This window comes from Lathamus discolor, chromosome 12, assembly GCF_037157495.1.
Source record: "Lathamus discolor isolate bLatDis1 chromosome 12, bLatDis1.hap1, whole genome shotgun sequence".
Taxonomy (NCBI): Eukaryota; Metazoa; Chordata; class Aves; order Psittaciformes; family Psittacidae; genus Lathamus; species Lathamus discolor.
The window spans coordinates 345,781-370,443 of NC_088895.1; the positions used below are offsets into that span (position 1 = coordinate 345,781).

A 24,663-nucleotide genomic window follows, 5' to 3' on the forward strand; every position below is an offset into this window, starting at 1 on the left:
CAAAGAAGATCTCAAAAGACTCTGGGAGAAGCCCTGGAGGAGTCTTGGGTGAATCCCAGGGGAAGAGATCCTCTTTGCAGAGAAAAATCTCCACTCGGGAATTTTTCTTGGAAGAGTCTGGGGCTGTTACCTGTGATCTCAGATTCCTAAGAAATAGGCTAAATGATTCTGGAAAGTGTTTTGCAACAGAGCCACGAGCATGCTGGAGGAGAGACCTTCAGGGAAAAGAGGAAGTACATCTCGGGTATCTTCCCTGGAGGAGTCTGGGGCTGCTACCTGGGACCTAAAATTCCTAAAGAACAGGCTGAATGATTCCAGGAAATACTATGCAGGAGAGGCAGGACCATCCTGGAGGAGAGATCTTCAACCAAAAGATAAAGCACATCTCAAGAACTTTCCCTTGAGGAGCGTGGGGCTGACACCCAGGGTCTCAGATTCCTGAATATGCTGAATGATTCCGGGAAATACCATGCAGAAGAGCCAGGACCATCCTGGAGGAGAGATCTTAAAGAAAAAGAGGAAGCACATCTCATGTATCTTCCCTGGAGGAGTCTGGGGCTGCTACCTGTCATCTCAGATTCCTGAAGAATAGGGTGAGCCATTCCAGGAAATACTATGCTGGAGATCCCGTAGTATCCAGGAAGAGAGGTCTTCAGCGACAAAAGGAAGCACATCCCAGGTACCTGCCCGGGAGGAGTGTGGGGCTGCAACCTCTGATCTCCGACTCCAAAAGAATGGACTAAATGACTCTGGGAAATGCTTTGAAATAGAGCCAGGAGCATCCTGGAGAAGAGGTCTTTCAGCAAAAGAGGAAATACCTCTCTGCTATCTTCCCTGGAGGAGTCTGGGGCTGCTACCTGGGATCTCAGCTTCTTAGAGAAGATCTCAAAAGACTCTGGGAGATGCCTTGGAGGAGTCTTGGGTGAATTCCAGGGAAGAGATCCTCTTTGAAGAGAGGAAACTTGACTCAGGTACCTTCCCTGGAGGAGTCTGGGGCTGCTACCTGGGATCTTAGGTTGTCAAAGAAGATCTCAAAAGACTCTGGGAGAAGACTTGGACGTGTCTTGGGTGAATCCCAGGAGAGAGATCCACTCTGAAAAGAGGAAACTTGACTCAGGTACCTTCCCTGGAGGAGTATGAGGCTGCTACCTGGGATCTTAGGTTGTCAAAGAAGATCTCAAAAGACTCTGGGAGAAGCCTTGGAGGAGTCTTGGGTGAATCCCAGGGGAAGAGATCCTCTTTGCAGAGAAAAATCTCCACTCGGGAATTTTTCTTGGAAGAGTCTGGGGCTGTTACCTGTCATCTCAGATTCCTGAAGAATAGGGTGAGCCATTCCAGGAAATACTATGCTGGAGATCCCGTAGTATCCTGGAAGAGAGGTCTTCAGCAACAAAAGGAAGCACATCCCAGGTATCTTCCCTGGAGGAGTGTGGGGCTGCAACCTCTAATCTCCGACTCCAAAAGAATGGACTAAATGACTCTGGGAAATGCTTTGAAATAGAGCCAGGAGCATCCTGGAGAAGAGGTCTTTCTGCAAAAGAGGAAATACCTCTCTGATATCTTCCCTGGAGGAGTCTGGGGCTGCTACCTGGGATCTCAGCTTCTTAGAGAAGATCTCAAAAGACTCTGGGAGATGCCTTGGAGGAGTCTTGGGTGAATCCCAGGAGAAAGATCCTCTTTGAAGAGAGGAAACTTGACTCAGGTACCTTCCCTGGAGGAGTCCAGGACTGTTACCTGGGAACTCGCTTTGTTAAAACGTAGGCTACCTGAGCCTGGGAATTGCTTTGCAATAGAGCCAGGAGCTCCCTGCACGAGAGATCTTTAAGCAAAAGAGGAAACACATCACGGGTATCTTCCCTGGAGGAGTCTGGGGTTGCTATCTAGCATCTGAGATTGCTAAAGAAGATCTGAAAAGACTCTGGGAGTTGCCTTGGAGGAGTCTTGGGTGAATCCCAGGGAAGAGATCCTCTTTGAAGAGAGGAAACTTGACTCAGGTACCTTCCCTGGACGAGTCTGGGGCAGCTACCTGGGATCTTAGGTTGTCAAAGAAGATCTCAAAAGACTCTGGGAGAAGACTTGGACGTGTCTTGGGTGAATCCCAGGAGAGAGATCCACTCTGAAAAGAGGAAACCTGACTCAGGTACCTTCCCTGGAGGAGTCTGGGGCTGCTACCTGGGATCTTAGGTTGTCAAAGAAGATCTCAAAGGACTCTGGGAGAAGCCTTGGAGGAGTCTTGGGTGAATCCCAGGGGAAGAGATCCTCTTTGCAGAGAAAAATCTCCACTCGGGAATTTTTCTTGGAAGAGTCTGGGGCTGTTACCTGTGATCTCAGATTCCTAAGAAATAGGCTAAATGATTCTGAAAAGTGTTTTGCAACAGAGCCACGAGCATGATGGAGGAGAGACCTTCAGGGAAAAGAGGAAGTACATCTCGGGTATCTTCCCTGGAGGAGTCTGGGGCTGCTACCTGGGAGCTAAAATTCCTAAAGAACAGGCTGAATGATTCCAGGAAATACTATGCAGGAGAGGCAGGACCATCCTGGAGGAGAGATCTTCAACCAAAAGATGAAGCACATCTCAAGAACTTTCCCTTGAGGAGCGTGGGGCTGACACCCAGGGTCTCAGATACCTGAATATGCTGAATGATTCCGGGAAATACCATGCAGAAGAGCCAGGACCATCCTGGAGGAGAGATCTTAAAGAAAAAGAGGAAGCATATCTCATGTATCTTCCCTGGAGGAGTCTGGGGCTGCTACCTGTCATCTCAGATTCCTGAAGAATAGGGTGAGCCATTCCAGGAAATACTATGCTGGAGATCCCGTAGTATCCTGGAAGAGATGTCTTCAGCGACAAAAGGAAGCACATCCCAGGTACCTCCCCGGGAGGAGTGTGGGGCTGCAACCTCTGATCTCCGACTCCGAAAGAATGGACTAAATGACTCTGGGAAATGCTTTGAAATAGAGCCGGGAGCATCCTGCAGAAGAGGTCTTTCAGCAAAAGAGGAAATACCTCTGTGGTATCTTCCCTGGAGGAGTCTGGGGCTGCTACCTGGGATCTCAGCTTCTTAGAGAAGATCTCAAAAGACTCTGGGAGATGCCTTGGAGGAGTCTTGGGTGAATTCCAGGGAAGAGATCCTCTTTGAAGAGAGGAAACTTGACTCAGGTACCCTCCCTGCAGGAGTCCGGGGCTGTTACCTGGGAACTCGCTTTGTTAAAACGTAGGCTACCTGAGCCTGGGAATTGCTTTGCAATAGAGCCAGGAGCTCCCTGCACGAGAGATCTTTAAGCAAAAGAGGAAATAGATCTCAGTCACCTTCCCTGGAGGAGTCTGGGGCTGCTACCTGGGATCTCAGCTTCTTAGAGAAGATCTCAAAAGACTCTGGGAGATGCCTTGGAGGAGTCTTGGGTGAATCCCAGGAGAAAGATCCTCTTTGAAGAGAGGAAACTTGACTCAGGTACCTTCCCTGGAGGAGTCCAGGACTGTTACCTGGGAACTCGCTTTGTTAAAACGTAGGCTACCTGAGCCTGGGAATTGCTTTGCTATAGAGCCAGGAGCTCCCTGCACGAGAGATCTTTAAGCAAAAGAGGAAACACATCACGGGTATCTTCCCTGGAGGAGTCTGGGGTTGCTATCTAGCATCTGAGATTGCTAAAGAAGATCTGAAAAGACTCTGGGAGTTGCCTTGGAGGAGTCTTGGGTGAATCCCAGGGAAGAGATCCTCTTTGAAGAGAGGAAACTTGACTCAGGTACCTTCCCTGGAGGAGTCTGGGGCAGCTACCTGGGATCTTAGGTTGTCAAAGAAGATCTCAAAAGACTCTGGGAGAAGACTTGGACGTGTCTTCGGTGAATCCCAGGAGAGAGATCCACTCTGAAAAGAGGAAACCTGACTCAGGTACCTTCCCTGGAGGAGTCTGGGGCTGCTACCTGGGATCTTAGGTTGTCAAAGAAGATCTCAAAAGACTCTGGGAGAAGCCTTGGAGGAGTCTTGGGTGAATCCCAGGGGAAGAGATCCTCTTTGCAGAGAAAAATCTCCACTCGGGAATTTTTCTTGGAAGAGTCTGGGGCTGTTACCTGTGATCTCAGATTCCTAAGAAATAGGCTAAATGATTCTGAAAAGTGTTTTGCAACAGAGCCACGAGCATGATGGAGGAGAGACCTTCAGGGAAAAGAGGAAGTACATCTCGGGTATCTTCCCTGGAGGAGTCTGGGGCTGCTACCTGGGAGCTAAAATTCCTAAAGAACAGGCTGAATGATTCCAGGAAATACTATGCAGGAGAGGCAGGACCATCCTGGAGGAGAGATCTTCAACCAAAAGATGAAGCACATCTCAAGAACTTTCCCTTGAGGAGCGTGGGGCTGACACCCAGGGTCTCAGATACCTGAATATGCTGAATGATTCCGGGAAATACCATGCAGAAGAGCCAGGACCATCCTGGAGGAGAGATCTTAAAGAAAAAGAGGAAGCACATCTCATGTATCTTCCCTGGAGGAGTCTGGGGCTGCTACCTGTCATCTCAGATTCCTGAAGAATAGGGTGAGCCATTCCAGGAAATACTATGCTGGAGATCCCGTAGTATCCAGGAAGAGAGGTCTTCAGCGACAAAAGGAAGCACATCCCAGGTACCTGCCCGGGAGGAGTGTGGGGCTGCAACCTCTGATCTCCGACTCCGAAAGAATGGACTAAATGACTCTGGGAAATGCTTTGAAATAGAGCCAGGAGCATCCTGCAGAAGAGGTCTTTCAGCAAAAGAGGAAATACCTCTCTGCTATCTTCCCTGGAGGAGTCTGGGGCTGCTACCTGGGATCTCAGCTTCTTAGAGAAGATCTCAAAAGACTCTGGGAGATGCCTTGGAGGAGTCTTGGGTGAATTCCAGGGAAGAGATCCTCTTTGAAGAGAGGAAACTTGACTCAGGTACCCTCCCTGCAGGAGTCCGGGGCTGTTACCTGGGAACTCGCTTTGTTAAAACGTAGGCTACCTGAGCCTGGGAATTGCTTTGCAATAGAGCCAGGAGCTCCCTACACGAGAGATCTTTAAGCAAAAGAGGAAATAGATCTCAGTCACCTTCCCTGGAGGAGTCTGGGGCTGCTACCTGGGATCTCAGCTTCTTAGAGAAGATCTCAAAAGACTCTGGGAGATGCCTTGGAGGAGTCTTGGGTGAATCCCAGGAGAAAGATCCTCTTTGAAGAGAGGAAACTTGACTCAGGTACCTTCCCTGGAGGAGTCCAGGACTGTTACCTGGGAACTCGCTTTGTTAAAACGTAGGCTACCTGAGCCTGGGAATTGCTTTGCTATAGAGCCAGGAGCTCCCTGCACGAGAGATCTTTAAGCAAAAGAGGAAATACATCACGGGTATCTTCCCTGGAGGAGTCTGGGGTTGCTATCTGGCATCTGAGATTGCTAAAGAAGATCTGAAAAGACTCTGGGAGGTGCCTTGTAGGAGTCTTGGGTGAATCCCAGGGAAGAGATCCTCTTTGAAGAGAGGAAACTTGACTCAGGTACCTTCCCTGGAGGAGTCTGGGGCTGCTACCTGGGATCTTAGGTTGTCAAAGAAGACCTCAAAAGACTCTGGGAGAAGCCTTGGAGGAGTCTTGGGTGAATCCCAGGGAAGAGATCCTCTTTGCAGAGAAAAATCTCCACTCGGGAATTTTTCTTGGAAGAGTCTGGGGCTGTTACCTGTCATCTCAGATTCCTAAGAAATAGGCTAAATGATTCTGAAAAGTGTTTTGCAACAGAGCCACGAGCATGATGGAGGAGAGACCTTCAGGGAAAAGAGGAAGTACATCTTGGGTATCTTCCCTGGAGAAGTCTGGGGCTGCTACCTGGGAGCTAAAATTCCTAAAGAACAGGCTGAATGATTCCAGGAAATACTATGCAGGAGAGGCAGGACCATCCTGGAGGAGAGATCTTCAACCAAAAGATGAAGCACATCTCAAGAACTTTCCCTTGAGGAGCGTGGGGCTGACACCCAGGGTCTCAGATTCCTGAATATGCTGAATGATTCCAGCAAATACCATGCAGAAGAGCCAGGACCATCCTGGAGGAGAGATCTTAAAGAAAAAGAGGAAGCACATCTCAGGTATCTTCCCTGGAGGAGTCTGGGGCTGCTACCTGTCATCTCAGATTCCTGAAGAATAGGGTGAGCCATTCCAGGAAATACTATGCTGGAGATCCCGTAGTATCCAGGAAGAGAGGTCTTCAGCGACAAAAGGAAGCACATCCCAGGTACTTGCCCGGGAGGAGTGTGGGGCTGCAACCCCTGATCTCCGACTCCAAAAGAATGGACTAAATGACTCTGGGAAATGCTTTGAAATAGAGCCAGGAGCATCCTGGAGAAGAGGTCTTTCAGCAAAAGAGGAAATACCTCTCTGCTATCTTCCCTGGAGGAGTCTGGGGCTGCTACCTGGGATCTCAGCTTCTTAGAGAAGATCTCAAAAGACTCTGGGAGATGCCTTGGAGGAGTCTTGGGTGAATTCCAGGGAAGAGATCCTCTTTGAAGAGAGGAAACTTGACTCAGGTACCTTTCCTGGAGGAGTCCAGGACTGTTATCTGGGAACTCGCTTTGCTAAAACGTAGGCTACCTGAGCCTGGGAATTGCTTTGCAATAGAGCCAGGAGCTCCCTGCAGGAGAGATCTATAAGCAAAAGAGGAAATAGATCTCAGGCACCTTCCCTGGAGGAGTCTGGGGCTGCTACCTGGGATCTCAGCTTCTTAGAGAAGATCTCAAAAGACTCTGGGAGATGCCTTGGAGGAGTCTTGGGTGAATCCCAGGAGAAAGATCCTCTTTGAAGAGAGGAAACTTGAATCAGGTACCTTCCCTGGAGGAGTCCAGGACTGTTACCTGGGAACTCGCTTTGTTAAAACGTAGGCTACCTGAGCCTGGGAATTGCTTTGCAATAGAGCCAGGAGCTCCCTGCACGAGAGATCTTTAAGCAAAAGAGGAAATACATCACGGGTATCTTCCCTGGAGGAGTCTGGGGTTGCTCTCTGGCATCTGAGATTGCTAAAGAATATCTGAAAAGACTCTGGGAGTTGCCTTGGAGGAGTCTTGGGTGAATCCCAGGGAAGAGATCCTCTTTGAAGAGAGGAAACTTGACTCAGGTACCTTCCCTGGAGGAGTCTGGGGCTGCTACCTGGGATCTCAGCTTCTTAGAGAAGATCTCAAAAGACTCTGGGAGATGCCTTGGAGGAGTCTTGGGTGAATCCCAGGGAAGAGATCCTCTCTGAAGAGAGGAAACTTGACTCAGGTACCTTCCCTGGAGGAGTCTGGGGCAGCTACCTGGGATCTTAGGTTGTCAAAGAAGATCTCAAAAGACTCTGGGAGAAGACTTGGACGTGTCTTGGGTGAATCCCAGGAGAGAGATCCACTCTGAAAAGAGGAAACCTGACTCAGGTACCTTCCCTGGAGGAGTCTGGGGCTGCTACCTGGGATCTTAGGTTGTCAAAGAAGATCTCAAAAGACTCTGGGAGAAGCCTTGGAGGAGTCTTGGGTGAATCCCAGGGGAAGAGATCCTCTTTGCAGAGAAAAATCTCCACTCGGGAATTTTTCTTGGAAGAGTCTGGGGCTGTTACCTGTCATCTCAGATTCCTAAGAAATAGGCTAAATGATTCTGAAAAGTGTTTTGCAACAGAGCCACGAGCATGCTGGAGGAGAGACCTTCAGGGAAAAGAGGAAGTACATCTCGGGTATCTTCCCTGGAGGAGTCTGGGGCTGCTACCTGGGAGCTAAAATTCCTAAAGAACAGGCTGAATGATTCCAGGAAATACTATGCAGGAGAGGCAGGACCATCCTGGAGGAGAGATCTTCAACCAAAAGATGAAGCACATCTCAAGAACTTTCCCTTGAGGAGCGTGAGGCTGACACCCAGGGTCTCAGATTCCTGAATATGCTGAATGATTCCGGGAAATACCATGCAGAAGAGCCAGGACCATCCTGGAGGAGAGATCTTAAAGAAAAAGAGGAAGCACATCTCAGGTATCTTCCCTGGAGGAGTCTGGGGCTGCTACCTGTCATCTCAGATTCCTGAAGAATAGGGTGAGCCATTCCAGGAAATACTATGCTGGAGATCCCGTAGTATCCAGGAAGAGAGGTCTTCAGCGACAAAAGGAAGCACATCCCAGGTACTTGCCCGGGAGGAGTGTGGGGCTGCAACCCCTGATCTCCGACTCCAAAAGAATGGACTAAATGACTCTGGGAAATGCTTTGAAATAGAGCCAGGAGCATCCTGGAGAAGAGGTCTTTCAGCAAAAGAGGAAATACCTCTCTGCTATCTTCCCTGGAGGAGTCTGGGGCTGCTACCTGGGATCTCAGCTTCTTAGAGAAGATCTCAAAAGACTCTGGGAGATGCCTTGGAGGAGTCTTGGGTGAATTCCAGGGAAGAGATCCTCTTTGAAGAGAGGAAACTTGACTCAGGTACCTTCCCTGGAGGAGTCCAGGACTGTTATCTGGGAACTCGCTTTGCTAAAACGTAGGCTACCTGAGCCTGGGAATTGCTTTGCAATAGAGCCAGGAGCTCCCTGCAGGAGAGATCTATAAGCAAAAGAGGAAATAGATCTCAGGCACCTTCCCTGGAGGAGTCTGGGGCTGCTACCTGGGATCTCAGCTTCTTAGAGAAGATCTCAAAAGACTCTGGGAGATGCCTTGGAGGAGTCTTGGGTGAATCCCAGGAGAAAGATCCTCTTTGAAGAGAGGAAACTTGAATCAGGTACCTTCCCTGGAGGAGTCCAGGACTGTTACCTGGGAACTCGCTTTGTTAAAACGTAGGCTACCTGAGCCTGGGAATTGCTTTGCAATAGAGCCAGGAGCTCCCTGCACGAGAGATCTTTAAGCAAAAGAGGAAATACATCACGGGTATCTTCCCTGGAGGAGTCTGGGGTTGCTCTCTGGCATCTGAGATTGCTAAAGAATATCTGAAAAGACTCTGGGAGTTGCCTTGGAGGAGTCTTGGGTGAATCCCAGGGAAGAGATCCTCTCTGAAGAGAGGAAACTTGACTCAGGTACCTTCCCTGGAGGAGTCTGGGGCTGCTACCTGGGATCTCAGCTTCTTAGAGAAGATCTCAAAAGACTCTGGGAGATGCCTTGGAGGAGTCTTGGGTGAATCCCAGGGAAGAGATCCTCTCTGAAGAGAGGAAACCTGACTCAGGTACCTTCCCTGGAGGAGTCTGGGGCAGCTACCTGGGATCTTAGGTTGTCAAAGAAGATCTCAAAAGACTCTGGGAGAAGCCTTGGAGGAGTCTTGGGTGAATCCCAGGGGAAGAGATCCTCTTTGAAGAGAGGAAACTTCACTCAGGTACCTTCCCTGGAGGAGTCCAGGACTGTTACCTGGGAACTCGCTTTGTTAAAACGTAGGCCACCTGAGCCTGGGAATTGCTTTGCAATAGAGCCAGGAGCTCCCTGCACGAGAGATCTTTAAGCAAAAGAGGTAATACATCACGGGTATCTTCCCTGGAGGAGTCTGGGGTTGCTATCTGGCATCTGAGATTGCTAAAGAAGATCTGAAAAGACTCTGGGAGTTGCCTTGGAGGAGTCTTGGGTGAATCCCAGGGAAGAGATCCTCTTTGAAGAGAGGAAACTTGACTCAGGTACCTTCCCTGGAGGAGTCTGGGGCTGCTACCTGGGATCTTAGGTTGTCAAAGAAGATCTCAAAAGACTCTGGGAGATGCCTTGGAGGAGTCTTGGGTGAATCCCAGGGGAAGAGATCCTCTTTGAAGAGAGGAAACTTCACTCAGGTACCTTCCCTGGAGGAGTCCAGGACTGTTACGTGGGAACTCCCTTTGTTAAAACGTAGGCTACCTGAGCCTGGGAATTGCTTTGCAATAGAGCCAGGAGCTCCCTGCAGGAGAGATCTTTAAGCAAAAGAGGAAATAGATCTCAGGCACCTTCCCTGGAGGAGTCTGGGGCTGCTACCTGGGATATCAGCTTCTTAGAGAAGATCTCAAAAGACTCTGGGAGATGCCTTGGAGGAGTCTTGGGTGAATTCCAGGGAAGAGATCCTCTTTGAAGAGAGGAAACTTCACTCAGGTACCCTCCCTGCAGGAGTCCGGGGCTGTTACCTGGGAACTCGCTTTGTTAAAATGTAGGCTACCTGAGCCAGGGAATTGCTTTGCTATAGAGCCAGGAGCTCCCTAGGGGAGAGATCTTTAAGCAAAAGAGGAAATAGATCTCAGGCACCTTCCCTGGAGGAGTCTGGGGCTGCTACCTGGGATCTTAGGTTGTCAAAGAAGCTCCAAGTATACTCTGCAATATGCCTTAGAGGAGCCTTGGCTGAATCCCAGATAAGATATCTTCCTCCAAAACAGGATAAGTATATCGGGTATCTTCCCTTGAGGAGTCTGTGGTTGGCATCCGGGATCTCAGATTCCTATGGAGTAGTCCAAATGACTCTGGAAATGCTATGCATTAGGGCCGGGAGCATCCTGGAGCAGAGATCTTTAAGCAAAAGAGGAAATACATCACAGATATCTTCTCTGGAGGAGTCTGGGGCTGCTACCTGGGATCTTAGTTTGTTGAAGATCTCAGAAGTCTTTGGGAGATGGCTTGTAGGAGCGTTGCGTTTATCTCAAGGGAGCGATAGTCTTGGAATGGAGCAAACTCCACTTGGGCATTTTCCCTGGAGGTGTCTCAGGCTGCTATCTGGGATTTCAGGATGTTTATGAGTATTTTAAATGACTCTTGGAAATGCTTTGTAATAGAGCCAGGAGCATCCTGAAGGAGGGATATTTAAGCAAAAGGGGAAACACATCTTGGTTATCTTCCCTGGAGGAGTCGGGGCTGCTATCTGGGAGCTAAAATTCCTAAAGAATTGACTGAATGATTCCAGGGAATATTATTCAGGAGAGGCATGAACATCATGTAGGAGAGATCTCCAGACAAAAAATGAAGCACATCTCAATTACCTTGGCTGGAGGAGTTTGTGGCTCCTACCTGGGATCTCAAGTTGGTAAAGGATAGGCTAAATGGCTAACAGAAATGCTTTGTAATAGAGACAGGGACATCCTTGAGGAGAGATCGTTATGCAAAACAGGAAACAGATCTCGGGTATATTCCTTGGATTCTACAGTCCATTTATTTATAGAAATATTATTAAAAGTAGAGCTGGGGGCCAGCAGCAAGCTGGGGAGCACAGGTCGTCCCTTGTTTCACCAGCGCCCCCTGCAGGGGAACGGGGCCAAGACAGCCCCAGCCCCGGCACGGCTCCTTGGGGCAGGAGCAGGGCACAGCTTCTCTTGTCCGTGACCACGCTCCCGTGGCCAGGACACAGCCCCGGTGCAAGCAGGAGGAGCAGACCCCCCCCCCAACACCTCATTGCTGGGGCTGCGGATTGGTGCACAGCAGCCACTCAATGGTTTCCAGCAGATAGGCCATGCTGTAGTGCCGGGCGATGTTCTGGAAGACTTTGACATGGTCCATAAAGGTCTGGGGAGAAGGCAAGACGGAGAGGAGCAACTCAGCACTCCTGGGGGCTCCAGGAGGTGGCTGGGCAGGACTTGTCCCCCAAGGACAAGAAGTTAGAGGAGACAGAGAAGGAACAGGGCACTGCAGGGGTCCTTGCTGGAGCTGCTAGCATAGGACTGCGCTTGGCAGGAGGGTGCAGGCATACCTGGGAGGAGATGGTGAGGGCAAAGTCTCCAGCACAGCTGCAGTACACCGGCATGTGTTTCTCCTTCACGCCATGACACTTCTTGCACACCTTGAGGTCAAAGAGTTTTGGGCTTGAGCTTGTCTCCTTGCTCACCTCTCTGCCTGGGCAGAGTGAATGTGTCTAGCCTCAGCCAGCCAGGGGGATGGGCAGAGCCAGGGAGTCCCACACTCACCAGATCCTGCAGCACAAAGGCCATCAGCTTCTTCTGCAGGCCTTCCACCAGTGCTGCTTCAATGGCATTGGAGTCGTACTGCATTTGGCAGTTGGAGCAGACCCAGCCAGGCACCGCTGACCCATCCTAGGCGCAAAAGAGATAGGAGGTGAGCAGCAGGAGTCCCAAACATGGGGAGGTGGTAACTGGTTTCTGGATAGGACAGAGCACCAGCCAAAGCCAAGGGATGCTCAGACCTGTCACAAGCAGCTAGAAAAAGGGGTGAACAGAGAATGGCCTTTAGGGGAGATTAGTCACCAGCAGCAAGTAGACCAAAAAGCAAAGGGGTTGAGAGAGAAAATAGGTAATGTGATGAACCGGCCTGCAGCATTGCCATGCTGGGGTATCTGGTGTCCCTACAAATGAAGCTGCACCTGGGAGAGGGCAGGGTCCTTGCACAGGTCCAGGTCCCTGCAGAAGTTACAGCTCCTGCAGATGACTTCAGGGAGCACGTAGGAGCGGCAAGGGTCCCGGAACTGGGCAGCTTCTGAGAACTCGCCCACCTCAATGAGACGCAGCAGGTCCCGGCGCAGTTTGTTCACCTGGTTGGTTATGTTGGCATCCAGGGAAAGGACCTACAAGAATAAGCCAGGTGAGTCTACCTGCAGAGAAGAAGACAGTGTCCTCACCAGGGCAGCTCATATCCTCATGACCTCATACGGGCGCAGGGCAAGACAAAGTGGACAAGGACCAGAATTTGAGCCCTGATCACAAGCCTTCAGAAATGGGGCCTGGCTCACACAGCTGACCTTGCAAACATATTTGATGAACTCCAAAGCTGGGTTGTTGAGTGGCAAGTAGGAACCAGGCAGCACTGGGAACATGTCCGAAGGCTGAGAGGCATTTCGAGAACCAGACACCTTCTTCTGGATCTTCTGGGTGATGGTGAAAAAGTTCTGGGTGAGCTCATTGGCCACATAATCCTGTGAGAAGGTGATCATGCCTAGAGAGATGGAGCAGAGAGCACTTGACCCATACGGTGGCATATGGGGACCGCAAGGTGGGTGGCTCCAGGGCTGCCCCATGGCTCAGCACTCACCAGGCATGGCCCCCATCTCTCCCAGTGCCTCCTGGGGCACCTGGCTGGTGCTCCTCCTCTTGATAGGGGTGCTCCCAGGGGCACTGCGCCGCAGCTCCTCCTTCATGCTGTGGTACACGGCCACGATGTAGGCTGGGGAGACATCGGCAAGGCTCCAGCTGTGCCAGCAGCTGCCCCACTGCAGGCTCTCCCTGCCACTGGGGAGGTACAAGTGGCCCCATCCCACCCTGGGACAGCTCACCTGACACAATCATCAGGAAGTAACTCTGGCAGGAGGCGGCCTGAGGCAGGAACTGCGCGATGTTCCAGCTGTTCTCCAGCAGCTCCTCTACATTCAGCTCCCCTTCCTCTTCTTCCCCCACTGCCACCTCCTCCTCCTCCTCACTGTCCTCCTCCTCCTCCAACACTTGACTCTTGCTGGTGTCCTTCTGGAGGACCCAGTGATATCACAGCAGTTCCTCATGCCCAGCCAACACCTCCCCACTCATCTCAGCCCCCCAGCACCCTGCCTCTGGAGTCCTGCACACTTCCAGTCTCTTACCTCTCCATAGTGGATGCGAGAATCCACTTTTCCCTTGATACCTCCATAATTTGCTGGATCCATCCAGAGTAGGAATTCCCAGCAGCGGGAGAAAGAGATGGTCAGGGAATGGAAGATCTCCTTGGAGTGGATGCTGGAAGGAAGAAACTGCAGTCAGCCACACCGCTGGCATCTTCCCTAACTCAGAGCCTTCTCCGTGGGACTCCATGAGGAGGTGGTGCTGGCAAGGAAAGAGTTCCCCTATCCCATCCAACCACTAGCAGAGACCCCAGGGGAAGTCATGCCCAAGAAGTCTTGGCTCCCTATTCTTGTGTCAAGGTAGCTGTAACATGGGACCTGAAAGCCAGCCAGAGGATAAGATGCTGGGCACCGCAAGTTCCTCCTGAAAGTCTCTTCCGGATTGAAACCTATGAGTACTCTTGAAATATTACCTATAGAGGACAGCTAAGGGGCAGATCCCTACTCCAGGGATGACAGCAAGAGAACAAGGGCTGGAAAACCTCAGCCCTTTCATAGCTTTGCCAAAAATGAAAAAAAAAAAAAAAAAAATAATAAAAAAAAAAAAACCCCACCAGAAACAGAAATTAAGTGCCCAGGTCCATTGAAAGGCAAAGAATCAGCATCCTCCACCCTGGCCCCGAGCCCTGCTCCATCATCCACAGGATGGATCTCCAAGCCTGGCTTGGCAAGCCCCCACCTGTTGATGATGTACTCCATGTAGCTGATGGCATCCTCAATGCGCCGCTTTTTGGTGCACAGAATGATCCGGTTGAAGTTGGCATAAACCACTGAGGAGCCCAAACGCTTGAACTCTGCCACCAGCCTGCACAGGAACAAGAGGCAGTGGGCAGGAAAGCAAAGCCCAAGGGGCAGATGCAACCCATGGAAGACAGGAGGTCCAACTTACTGCCCACCTCTCTGGAGGCTGCAGCAGTCGTGCCTGTCCCCTCCCCATTCACTAGACTGGCACATTCCAGGTCTCACTTACTGCAGGAAAAGCTTCTTCATCATGTTGTGGAGCATGCGGTGCAGTGCTGGGTCATAAAGCAGAGAGGAAGGAGAGCGGAGCCACCGGTAGAAGTGAATGACCTGGTTGTCTGCGTAGACATTGTGATACTGCGTGATCTCCTTCACCCAGCTCACCACCATGCTCTTCAGGATCCTGCCAGGGAGCAGAGGCATCACTCCACCGGCCATGAAAGACCCCACAAGCCATGAGAGACCCCTTTCCCCTTCCAGATACACTGGAGGATTCAAAGTGGGAACTCTGCCAGAGCAGAGACATGCGAGCCCTCAACACATGAGCCACAGGTTAAATATGTGCCTCTCTAACTTGGTGGAGCCTGAAGAAATCAGAAACAGGAAAAGCCAACAGGAAAAGGTTGGATCTTCACCAACATCCAAACATCTGCTGTCTGAACCACCAGGCAGTTCTGAGCCAGGATCTTCAAAAGTCTGTTGGAGAAGATGTCTACCCTGCTCTTAAGACCTGAATTTGTATTTAGAGTACCCCACAAGCCCCACTTCTGGCACAAGTCTAGGAAACAATAAAGGATGGAATGAGAGGTAGGACCCTCACAGAGACCTGCCAGGATGGAGACCAGGTGATCCACCTCCTGCTGGCTCCTACAGCCATACCTGAAAGTGTTGGAGCAGAGGGCAGTTTCATCATAGCTGGCTGGGATGTTGGCAGCTTGGTTCCCTGTCACCATGTCTTCTAGGGATGCCTGCTGAATCACATCAAAGCTGACGCTCATGCTGGAGCCTCCTTCCATGTCGTTTATGTGGTGGGACTGCAACACCGTGTTTACAGCCAGGCTCTGGATGTCCAGCTCCAGACACACTAACAGCAAACACAACCTCTCAGAGGCAGGGAGGGCAAAGGACCAAGCAGGACACTCCCCCTTGCCCCTCTGCCACAAAAGCTTTTCACAGTTAAAAGATGATCTATATGTGTTGTCACACTGAGTGGGAAGACACTTTCCTAGGTGTGACTGTCTTGACTGGCCAAGTCTTCCAGCAAGACTTGGATCTACTCATCCTCTGGACAACACTAATTTTTTTGGAAGCTGCAGCAGAGGAGCTCAGACCTTACTACTACTGGAGCAGCTCCTGCCTCCAAGAAAGGCCTGTCCTAGGGTCACCAGGGATGAACAGTTCAGCTAGTCTGTTACAGTGCTACTACCCTTCTCCCTCCTCACCTGTGGAGTAGCAACCAGGGTTGTTGATCTCCACAGAGGCTCTCTCATCAAACTCCATGACAAGGCGGTTGTCATCAGCCTCCTTACCCCCCAGGTCTGGGCGGGCTGTGGGTGACAGCCACAGCAAGTGGTTGTGACGACGGAGGTGGCGGGAGAAGAACAGGTCGGAGCCAAAGGTAGAGATGTCACTGGGGAGGTTCCCAATTGGGATATGGTAGTACCTGGGGCACAGAGAGGTGAATAGTCATGGGGTGAGCACAGCTGTAGAGGAAACAGGGACCCCCTGTTCCTGCCCTCAAGGGATGAGGCAGCTTCCCATAGTCCCAGCAAGGGCATGGCATCCCCGGGGGACAAGGCTGCCTCAGGCACCTGCTCATCTCGAACGCCTGGGAGAGGCATGTGTCCAGGTTGAGGTAGTGGCGGATCATGCGGCAGGCAGCGTGGCGCTGCCAGTCCAGGACCGAGTAGCTGATGTCATCTACCAGCTGGATGGGAACCAAAGGGAACTCTTCAATGATGGGGATCCCGCTCAACAGCCGTTTCAGCTCCCAGTTAGACTGCACAGCCACCAGTGTGGGGCCTCGGTGCTCATCCTGCATGAAGAGAACATGTCCTGATGCACCTCTCCAGGAAGTGCCTTCACTCAGGACACCTGCAGTGCCAGATACCCTGTCCCACAGCAGGTCCCCATGGTGGGGACAGCACACACCAGTGCTCCTGAACTACCCACCTCTGTGAAACCAGCTTTCTAGCTGAGCACAGAGATGGGAGGAAATACTGAGATGGCCTCAGTGCTGGCACTGCCCTAGGCAAGCCACCCCAAGCGAAACAAAGCCCTTGAGCAACACTCACTTTCTACCTTCACCTGTGGGCCAACAGCTGACCAGTGCCTTCCCCAGCATCCTCCCCTTCCCACATGCCTGCAAGGACAAGGTCCTGCAGAGACCTGACACCTTCATCTCACCTTGTAGCCCAGCAGCAGCCGCTGGATGGCTCTGTAAATGGTCTTGCGGTCGGTCTCAGCACGCACTTCAAAGGTGTGCTTGTCTGGGGGCAGTAGCTCTTCACCCACCTTCTCCAGCAGTGAACTGCGCTCCGCCGAGAAGAGGGTGGTGAGATTTGGCATCTGGTTGCTGCGGACCTGCACCCAAGCAGAACTGGGTCAGAGCCAGGGGGAGAGGACCCTGCACTCCATGGTGCCACAGGGTTCTTCCCTCCATGCATCATGAGGTGCCTTTCACCAAGCCCTTCAAAACGTGGCAGAAACCTCCCACTGTCTGATCCCCATCACAGAATCACAGGTTAGTCTGGGTTAGAAGAGACATTCAAAGGTCATCTAGTCCAATCCCCCTGCAATAAACAGGGACATCTTCAACTAGATCAGGTTGCCCAGGGTGCATCCACCACCACTCTGGGCAACCTGTGCTAATGTTTCTCATGGTAACAAGTTTCTTCCTCATGTTCAGCCTGAGTCTCCCCTCTTTTAGAATAAGGGGTGATGGGTTTAAACTATCACAACAGGCCCTACTAATAAGTCTCTCCCCGTTTTTCTTATAGGTCCCCTTTAAGTATTGAAGGGCCACAATATGGTCTCCCCAGAGCCTTCTCCATGCTGAAAAATCCCCACTCAGCCTTTCCTCATAGCAGAGGTGCTCCTCCCTCTTTTTTGTGGCCTCCTCTGGCCTGGCTCCAACAGCTTCACATCCCTCCTGTGTTGTTGCCCCAGAGCTGGATCAGGGTCTCCCCAGAGCGCAGTGGAGGGGCAGAATCCCCTCCCTGACCTGTCACTCACATTCTGGGGATGCAGCCCAGCACACAGGGCGGGCTTCTGGGCTTAAGTGCACACTGCTGGGACATGTCTAGGTTTTCATCCCCAGCACCCCAACCCTCCAACCCCCAAAGTCCCACCTTACCTTGTCCAGCACAAAGACGGCAGCTTTGCGCTGTGAGGGGATGAAAAGGCCCAAGAGCGCCTTGCTGCCCTGGGAGCAGTGGTAGAGGTAGATGTGGCGAATGCTTCCTAGGAACAGAGCACAGATCATGACTGGTACCTGCAGGCACCTGGTCCTGGGTGCTCCCAAGCCCTCTCCCAAGCACCTCACCTGGCTCCAGGTATGTGAACTGGGCCAGTGAGCACATCTCTAGGTGCTCGATATTGAAGGTTTCAGCTTCCCGCCCTGCCAGGTGCCCAACAAGCTGTCTGCTGACCATGCACACACAGCCCAGTTGCATCAGGGCGCGGAGGAGCAGCGGCACCTGTAACAATGAGGAGAGATGTGGTGGGACCACATTCCACTACCAAGCTACTGTCTGGGCTTTCAGACCTAGAACCTGGCTTAAAAAACACGGGCAGGACATAACTGAGGTGCCTCCATATGAGTTTGGTATCTCCCTGCCAGTGCTGGAGATACAGAACATGTATTTTAATTTACACGTGTTCTTATCCACCATCAAGGGCAGCAGCAGATACTGTGGAGGATGTGTGGAACGGTATCTGGGCAATCTTGCAAGTCTGCAACTTGTGGTTTGGCACTCCCTCAAGACAAAGGCTTCAGCTGAACCACCAGATAACCAGCGTGATGGGACATCCACCACTGATTTGCCCTGCTTTATTAACCCTGCAGCTGTGAACTCCACAGCTGCAGAAGATTGCTCCTGGATGACTTGCTGTGGGACCAAGTCCCGAAACAATGACAAGTAATAATAAATATTTCTTGGCTACTCATATTTTCCTCATGCCAGTTTTGAGTTCATAGATGCTGTAGAATATCCCATTTTCAGATCCCTTTAGCAAACCGAAGCATCCCCATGCACCTAAATCCCATCCCGGCAAGGAAATCTTCCTTGCATCTTCCTCATTATTCTTCTGTGTTAGTCCTGCTACATTTTTTGGGAGACTGTCCACCTGGGTCCTCTGTATCTCCATAACCCTCTGGGCAACCTCCTCAAACACCCTTTGCTGCTTTTTGATGGCTACACAGAATTTCCCACTTTTCAGTTTGTGCCCATTGCCTCCCATTCTCTCCCTGGGCACGCCTGAGAAAAGCCTGGCTCCTCTCATTCAGTCCTTCCACCAAGGAGGTCCCCTGAGCCTCTTCTCCCCAAGGCTGAAAAGTCCCAGCTCACTCAGCCTCCCCCTGCAAGACAGATGCTGCAACCCCTTGATCATTTCACTTCTTTTTATACCTTTAAAACATCTCCATACCCCTTGTTTTACTACAGTTGCTAACTTTAATTTCTTCTTCAGATTTCTTGAAAATCTTACCTAGTACCACTTATTAAACACTGTGGTTGCAGAGAGGGCTCAGGTTGGCTTCTAGAAGATCTCCTACAGATATGATGAATTTGTGTACACCCTAGTCACATTGGCAGAGTAATGTGAAATGAGTTTTGGGTGCTGCTTACTAAGAGTTGTACCTTGCCTTGTGCCTGGACCTTTATCCATATTTTCTACAAGCAGAAATTTGAGGTGACTAAAAATGGTTTCTTTTATCATGCCTCACTGTAACACGTCCCAGGTTGTAACAACTTCAAGAATTGAACTCTCCCCACTCTATGATGCTCTTACAATTGTGAAACCTTCTCTCCTACTTCCATGTAGGTCAGGTCCTGAAACTTCAATGTCTTCTTCATGAAATTCCTGTCACCAGGTTTTATGCTGCTGAACAAACCAATGTCCTCATTAGAAGCATCCCAGTTTCCCTTCCTCATTTTCAGGCTTTCAGCACTGGTAAATTTAATTTTGGCTTGATTGCTTTGTACTAAACTGTTTAGTCTGTTCTTGCTCTTCCCTAAACTTTCAAGCTGTATCCTATTCTTCTCTCTAAAGCTTTTACCTTGTTTCAGAAGACAAGGCACTCAAACCTGTGTACAACTCCACACACGCTGGGTTCTCACCCATCTTTCAATATCCCTTATCTTTTCTGGTTCAAACAACAGCAGGCTGGCCCTGGTTTGGAGGAAGATCATCCTTTCTCCTTAAATGATGCCTTTCTTCTTCAAAGTTTCCTAACTCCAAATAAACCAAACCCCCTTTCCCTGACGTGTGCTGATGCTCAGTGTCTCTGCCCAGATGAACACGGGTGTATTGCCCAGGATTCTGCTGTAGAGGGTCTTTGATTTTTGGTGTCTCACCAAGGTGTTGAATTTCTAAGAGGCAGGTATCCTCCTGCTCCACTGGCATTCAGACCAACGAGCTGCTACCCAGCAACCCTTCTAAACGAGTACCCAAAGAAGTTACCTGTGTCTCATACACCCCCTCAATGTCCGGAGCAGAGAGGTCTGCATTGATTTCATTGATGTGCTCTTGGTACATGTCTTCAGGGACCGAGTATTCATACAGGTTGTAAACTAAGTTTGAGCGGGGCAGGATCCTGTTCACCTGCCAAGGCAAGGGACACATCACACCACATGGTACCATTGCCAGTAGTGGGGCACTTGTAAGGGCTGCAGGGAACTGGGACAGGAGCCAGCCCAGCTCCTGGTGTTCTTCTCTCCTAAAGAAATCTGGTTTATACTCATGCTTGTTACAAATTCCCATAACAGAGAACCTGCTTTCTGGGAAGGCTGGGATTAGCAGGACTGGGTACTGGATGAGATACACCCATGGCATGAGAGAGCAAAGGCCTGCAAGGCAGATGCTTGTTTCCCCTTCCAGAAGGGTCAGGTCCTCACCTTCCTGTAGGCTGCTCCCTCCTCTGGCTTTGGGACACGCTGGTTGACATAGAAGACCCGAGGAATGCTCACCCTGATGCAGTGCAGGTCACTTCCAATGACTGCCCACAGCCTGAAAAGTCCAGGCTGACTGGTCTCAGCAATCTGCAGGACACAATGGTACAGTTAATGTTGGGAGATCCAACATGTTATCAGTGCTTATATCTAAGCTGTGCAGCCCTTTGAGGATCTATATGGCCCACTGGTGGCCACAAAGAAAGCAGGGGGCTTAAAGAGTTAACACTGGCAGCACTGGAGCCCTTAAGTCTTACCACCATCTTAGGGCACTATGCAGAAAACCCTCTGGCTAAGTAAGGCTGGCCAACTAGCTCAAGCTGACCACTGATGTCAGCCAAGTCACTCTGACATCCTGGACCAGCCGTCTCATCTCAAGCTCATGCTTTGCACGAAGACTGCCTGCAGCTCTGAAGGCCCTTCTGAAAGATGAAGTGGGTGACAAGGGGCCAGGCTCAGATGGCCACAGGTAATGAGGATTTGTGAAAATGCCTGGATGGCACCACTCCACCTCTGCATTTGTACACTGGCTGATTCCAGACATCATTGGAATCCTGTGATTACCACAGGCATGCTGTGCCCAGTTGTGGGATCTCCAGTACAGGAAAGACACATTCTGGAGAGAGTCCAACAAAGGGCCACAATGATGGAAGGACTGAAGCATTTTTCATATAAAGAAAGGCTGGGATTGCTGGGACTGTTGAGCCTGGAGAAGGGAAAGCTGCAGGAACTCTCATCAGTGTATATAAATATCTGAAGAGAAGTGCAGAGGATAGAACCTGGCTCTTCTCAGTAGTGCCCAGCAGCAGGACCAGAGGCCATGGGCACAAACCTGAACACAGGAGGTTCTCTGCATGTCAGGAAACACTTTTTCCCTGTGAGGTGACAAAGCCCTGCCACGGGCTGTCTGGGCAAGTTGTGCAGTCTTCCACTTCAGACACACTCCAAAGCCTTCTGGACACTGTCCTGGACAACTGGCTCTCGGTGCACTAAGCTTCAGCAGGGGGTTGGACCAGACAGACCCCAAAGCTGCCTTCACTCTCAGCCAGTGTTTCTGAGGTTCTGTGACTACTGCACAGTGCTGTTCCTGGGATGAACTGGAGCAGTTCATGGGATGAACTGGAACTGCCCCACTGGCAGAGCTACACACATCCTAGATTCCCCATCAAGAATGAGTCTGTGGGCCCCTGTTTCCACATAGGCATGCATGAGCCTGAGGCTCTGCAGCCCCACCAGCCTCCCCAAGGTTAACACAGAGTGGCGTTAGGGTCAGCAGTCCTTGAACATCACCATTTGACCACAAGCAATATAAAACGTGAGGCTCAAGCCCGAGGTTGTCCCCATGGCAGGGCCTGTCCCCAGTACCTGCACGATCTGCCAGGGCAGGTCCAGGATGCTGCGTGCTGCCCGGCGCAGGTAACTGCCCAGCCCTTTGGAGAGCGCCTGGCGGGCGCCTCCTCCCACTGCTGCCTCCCCACCATCCTCCAGGCGCCGCCTCTTGCGTCGCTCCCGCCGCTGCCGTGCCTGCAGCTCCCACTTCTTCTGGTGGTAGCGCAGCCAGACCAGGCGCTGCTCCTGTGGAGGGACAGCGCCCTGAGTCGAGGCAGACACCAGCACTGGCTGCCCAGCCCCCAGCACCCTGCCATGCACCCAACCCTCCATTCCCCAGCCCCACAGCATGCTCCTGCCCCCGCTGTGAAGCCATCGCCCCCCTTTTCCCCATCAGTGGGTGTACTCTCCATCTCCTGGTTCTATTTCTCGCTGTAGCTGTGAGCCATGGGCATGCAGAGGGTTTCAGGAGACCTACAGCTTGCTCCTCAAGCAACTCAAGCACTCAAGCTCCTCAAGCACTCAAGCCGTTTAGGTGGACAAGCACAACCCCAGGTCATCTTATGCCCAGTCTGCTTCACCTACCTTGGTGGTACCTAAGGGCGGTGGTGGACCCAGGATCTCTCGCCAGGACTGGGATAGCTCAAGGTACTGAGACATCTGTTGGCTTTCCTCTGCTGCAGGGACTCTCTTCCGCTTGTTTGCAATAGGAACTGCTGGCTGACGGGTCTTGGCAGCCCCAAAATCCTCTATGTCACCAATCTGTGAGTTGGGCTTCCCCTCTGGGGGCTGGTTGGTGAGGACCTGAGGGAGCAAGGACAGCAGCAGGAGGTGGGTTGCAGGAGAACACTCACCACCACAGCCAGTACCTTCCCCTCATGCTCTTCACCTGTCTCTTGCCTTCCGAAGTGAAGAGCTCATTGATTTTTTTCTGTTTGTACACATCATTCTTCTCCAGGAGTTTCTTGTGGAGCCAGTCTGGGTGCCGGACCCGTGGCACTGGGTTCTTTACCTGAAGAACATATCCCCAAATCACACTGAGTCCCCTGGCCAAAGCCCTCTCCTGCCCCATGTCCATCCCCCGAGCCATACCTGCTGCAGGGCTGCGGGAATGGTGATGATTTTCTGGATGGTGCTTCCCAGTCTCTCAATGTAGTAGTCCCAGTCCAGGATCTGTGAAGAAGGAAGAGCAGCAGGTAGCAAAGAAAGCTGAGTCGAAGACCACCAGATGCAGGACCAAGCGTCTCCTCAGGACCCCCAGTACTACACTTTGTAAGTGCAAGCAGCCGCTGGTCGGGTCATTCCTTCAAAGGGATGAGCCCTTGTCCAAGAGCCTGGTCCCACCTGCAGAGGTGCCCTACTCACCGCACGGATGTTGAAGTCCTGCAGTGAAGGGCTCTTCAGCCACTTTCGGAGGTAGTGTTTGCGCACGCTGGGCTCAGCTTGGAAGATGGCGAGAGGGATGGCTCTGGGGATGGCAGGGAAGCACCTATTACCCACCTGGCAGCACACCACCCCCTTTCCCAGCCTGTGGAGACCCTCCAGGCTTCCTCTCCCCCTGCCGCAAGGCCACTACGCAGTAGTTGTATGGGGTTACCCATCACTTGTCTTGCTCATGGGCTGAGCCAGCAGATGTGGGGCCCCTTGGCCACACCACACCAGCTCACTCACCTCCTGCTACCCTTTCCTTCCCCTCTTGGTTGCCCCCAGCACCATCAAAAGCCCCCCTCAAGGTGGGGTTACCTCTCTGTCACTGGAGATCCTTCTGGTTTCTTGGAAATGATGAACCGGCAGCTCAGCCCTGCATCCTTCACCATCTGGTCCCCCAGGAACTCTGCCAGGCGCTTGGCAGTGCTGATGGACGTAGACTTCTGCTCCCCGTAGTCCTCCAGCTTGCGTGACATGGACCGGTTCTCCGAGATCAGCTCAAACAGCTCTGAATCAGGCATGTTGGCAGCCTGAAAGAGAGGGGGAAAAACCCAAACCTATCAAGAACCTCATGATCAAACCTTGCTGCTGTCAGATATGGGGAGTGCCAACCCCCAGTTGGTCTGGCTCTCTACAGGGAGCCTGCAAAATTACTCCCTGTGGCAGCTGCCAACATGACTTATGAAAATGAGTGTGTAGGTTTGAGACTTGCATTGGTTTTGGCAGTGCTGGGCTATGGCAATGCTGCTTTGTGCTGCAGAGTAGTTAGGTTCACCAAGAAATTGTTGGCTAAGGTCACCGCAAAATGCGAGGACCCAACTAGGCTCTTGGACACCCCCATCTTGGCAGCAGGCCCCCCCACTTTATTCCATTTTCTCTGTTCTGCCCCAGTTATTGTGTATCTGATGTCTCTGTGCTTCTCTTACAACACTCGGCAGAGGCCAGGAACTGTAATTCTCTGCCCCTAGCTAACGTCCCTGAGGTGATGAGGGCCATCAGACCAGCTCCGTGAAAGAGATGACTGGAGAAGGACACCACACCCATAGCTACAGCTGAATGCATAGCACTTGCACTAAAATACACTAAACAGCAGCCCTAGAGAACCAAAGCAGCAGAAATAAAATGGAAGAGACAATCAGAAGAATAGCAAACCACCTACTCTGTGCAAGCCTCTCCACAGTGCCCAACCAGATCTGATGCTTCTTCCCCTGATTGCCCGGGGAGCACAGACAAGTGCACTTACCTTGCTGTAGAGCACATCCAGCCAGTAATCTGCCACCTTAGCCACAGAAGCGTAGACCTCCTCCAGGGTGCTGCCCTTCAGAAAGGCTTCAAACACTGAAGACTGGAATATCTTCACCAGCTGGAGCTCTCCCCGGCGCTTCACCTCAAACCCCTTCAGCTCGGCCAGGGACCCATCCTCATTAAACACTGCGTACCTAGGAGACACTGCATGGGCAGAGCCTGGCCTGTGCCAAGGGACATGGCCTCCAGGATCCTGCTGGTGTCCCTCCTCTGCCAGGGCATGTGTTCAGCATTGCAGCTGGT

General features: G+C 51.5%; 1 protein-coding gene across 3 annotated transcripts in view; it reads right to left on the reverse strand.

Moving 5' to 3' along the window:
* Positions 1-11,039: 11,039 nt before the first annotated feature.
* Positions 11,040-24,663, reverse strand: part of POLE (DNA polymerase epsilon, catalytic subunit) — a 28,171-nt gene continuing 14,547 nt past the window's right edge. Inside the window, exons 24-48 of one of the 3 annotated variants that reach the window (XM_065692125.1) lie at positions 24,359-24,554; positions 23,431-23,645; positions 23,053-23,155; positions 22,780-22,860; positions 22,577-22,699; positions 22,273-22,491; positions 21,724-21,933; positions 20,305-20,448; positions 19,871-20,011; positions 17,733-17,886; positions 17,544-17,650; positions 16,595-16,771; positions 16,000-16,223; positions 15,631-15,851; positions 15,068-15,272; positions 14,418-14,591; positions 14,127-14,252; positions 13,430-13,562; positions 13,130-13,313; positions 12,889-13,020; positions 12,599-12,792; positions 12,224-12,424; positions 11,811-11,936; positions 11,597-11,686; positions 11,040-11,412 (exon numbers count right to left, since the gene is read on the reverse strand). In XM_065692125.1, coding sequence (XP_065548197.1) covers positions 11,299-11,412; positions 11,597-11,686; positions 11,811-11,936; positions 12,224-12,424; positions 12,599-12,792; positions 12,889-13,020; positions 13,130-13,313; positions 13,430-13,562; positions 14,127-14,252; positions 14,418-14,591; positions 15,068-15,272; positions 15,631-15,851; positions 16,000-16,223; positions 16,595-16,771; positions 17,544-17,650; positions 17,733-17,886; positions 19,871-20,011; positions 20,305-20,448; positions 21,724-21,933; positions 22,273-22,491; positions 22,577-22,699; positions 22,780-22,860; positions 23,053-23,155; positions 23,431-23,645; positions 24,359-24,554 — 3,994 coding nt within the window. In that variant the 3' untranslated portion in view covers positions 11,040-11,298. Of the gene's footprint in view, positions 11,413-11,596; positions 11,687-11,810; positions 11,937-12,223; positions 12,425-12,598; positions 12,816-12,888; positions 13,021-13,129; positions 13,317-13,429; positions 13,563-14,126; positions 14,253-14,417; positions 14,592-15,067; positions 15,273-15,630; positions 15,852-15,999; positions 16,224-16,594; positions 16,772-17,543; positions 17,651-17,732; positions 17,887-19,870; positions 20,012-20,304; positions 20,449-21,723; positions 21,934-22,272; positions 22,492-22,576; positions 22,700-22,779; positions 22,861-23,052; positions 23,156-23,430; positions 23,646-24,358; positions 24,555-24,663 lie in introns of those variants that run through there. The other 2 variants (XM_065692124.1, XM_065692126.1) reach the window with 2 other exon arrangements.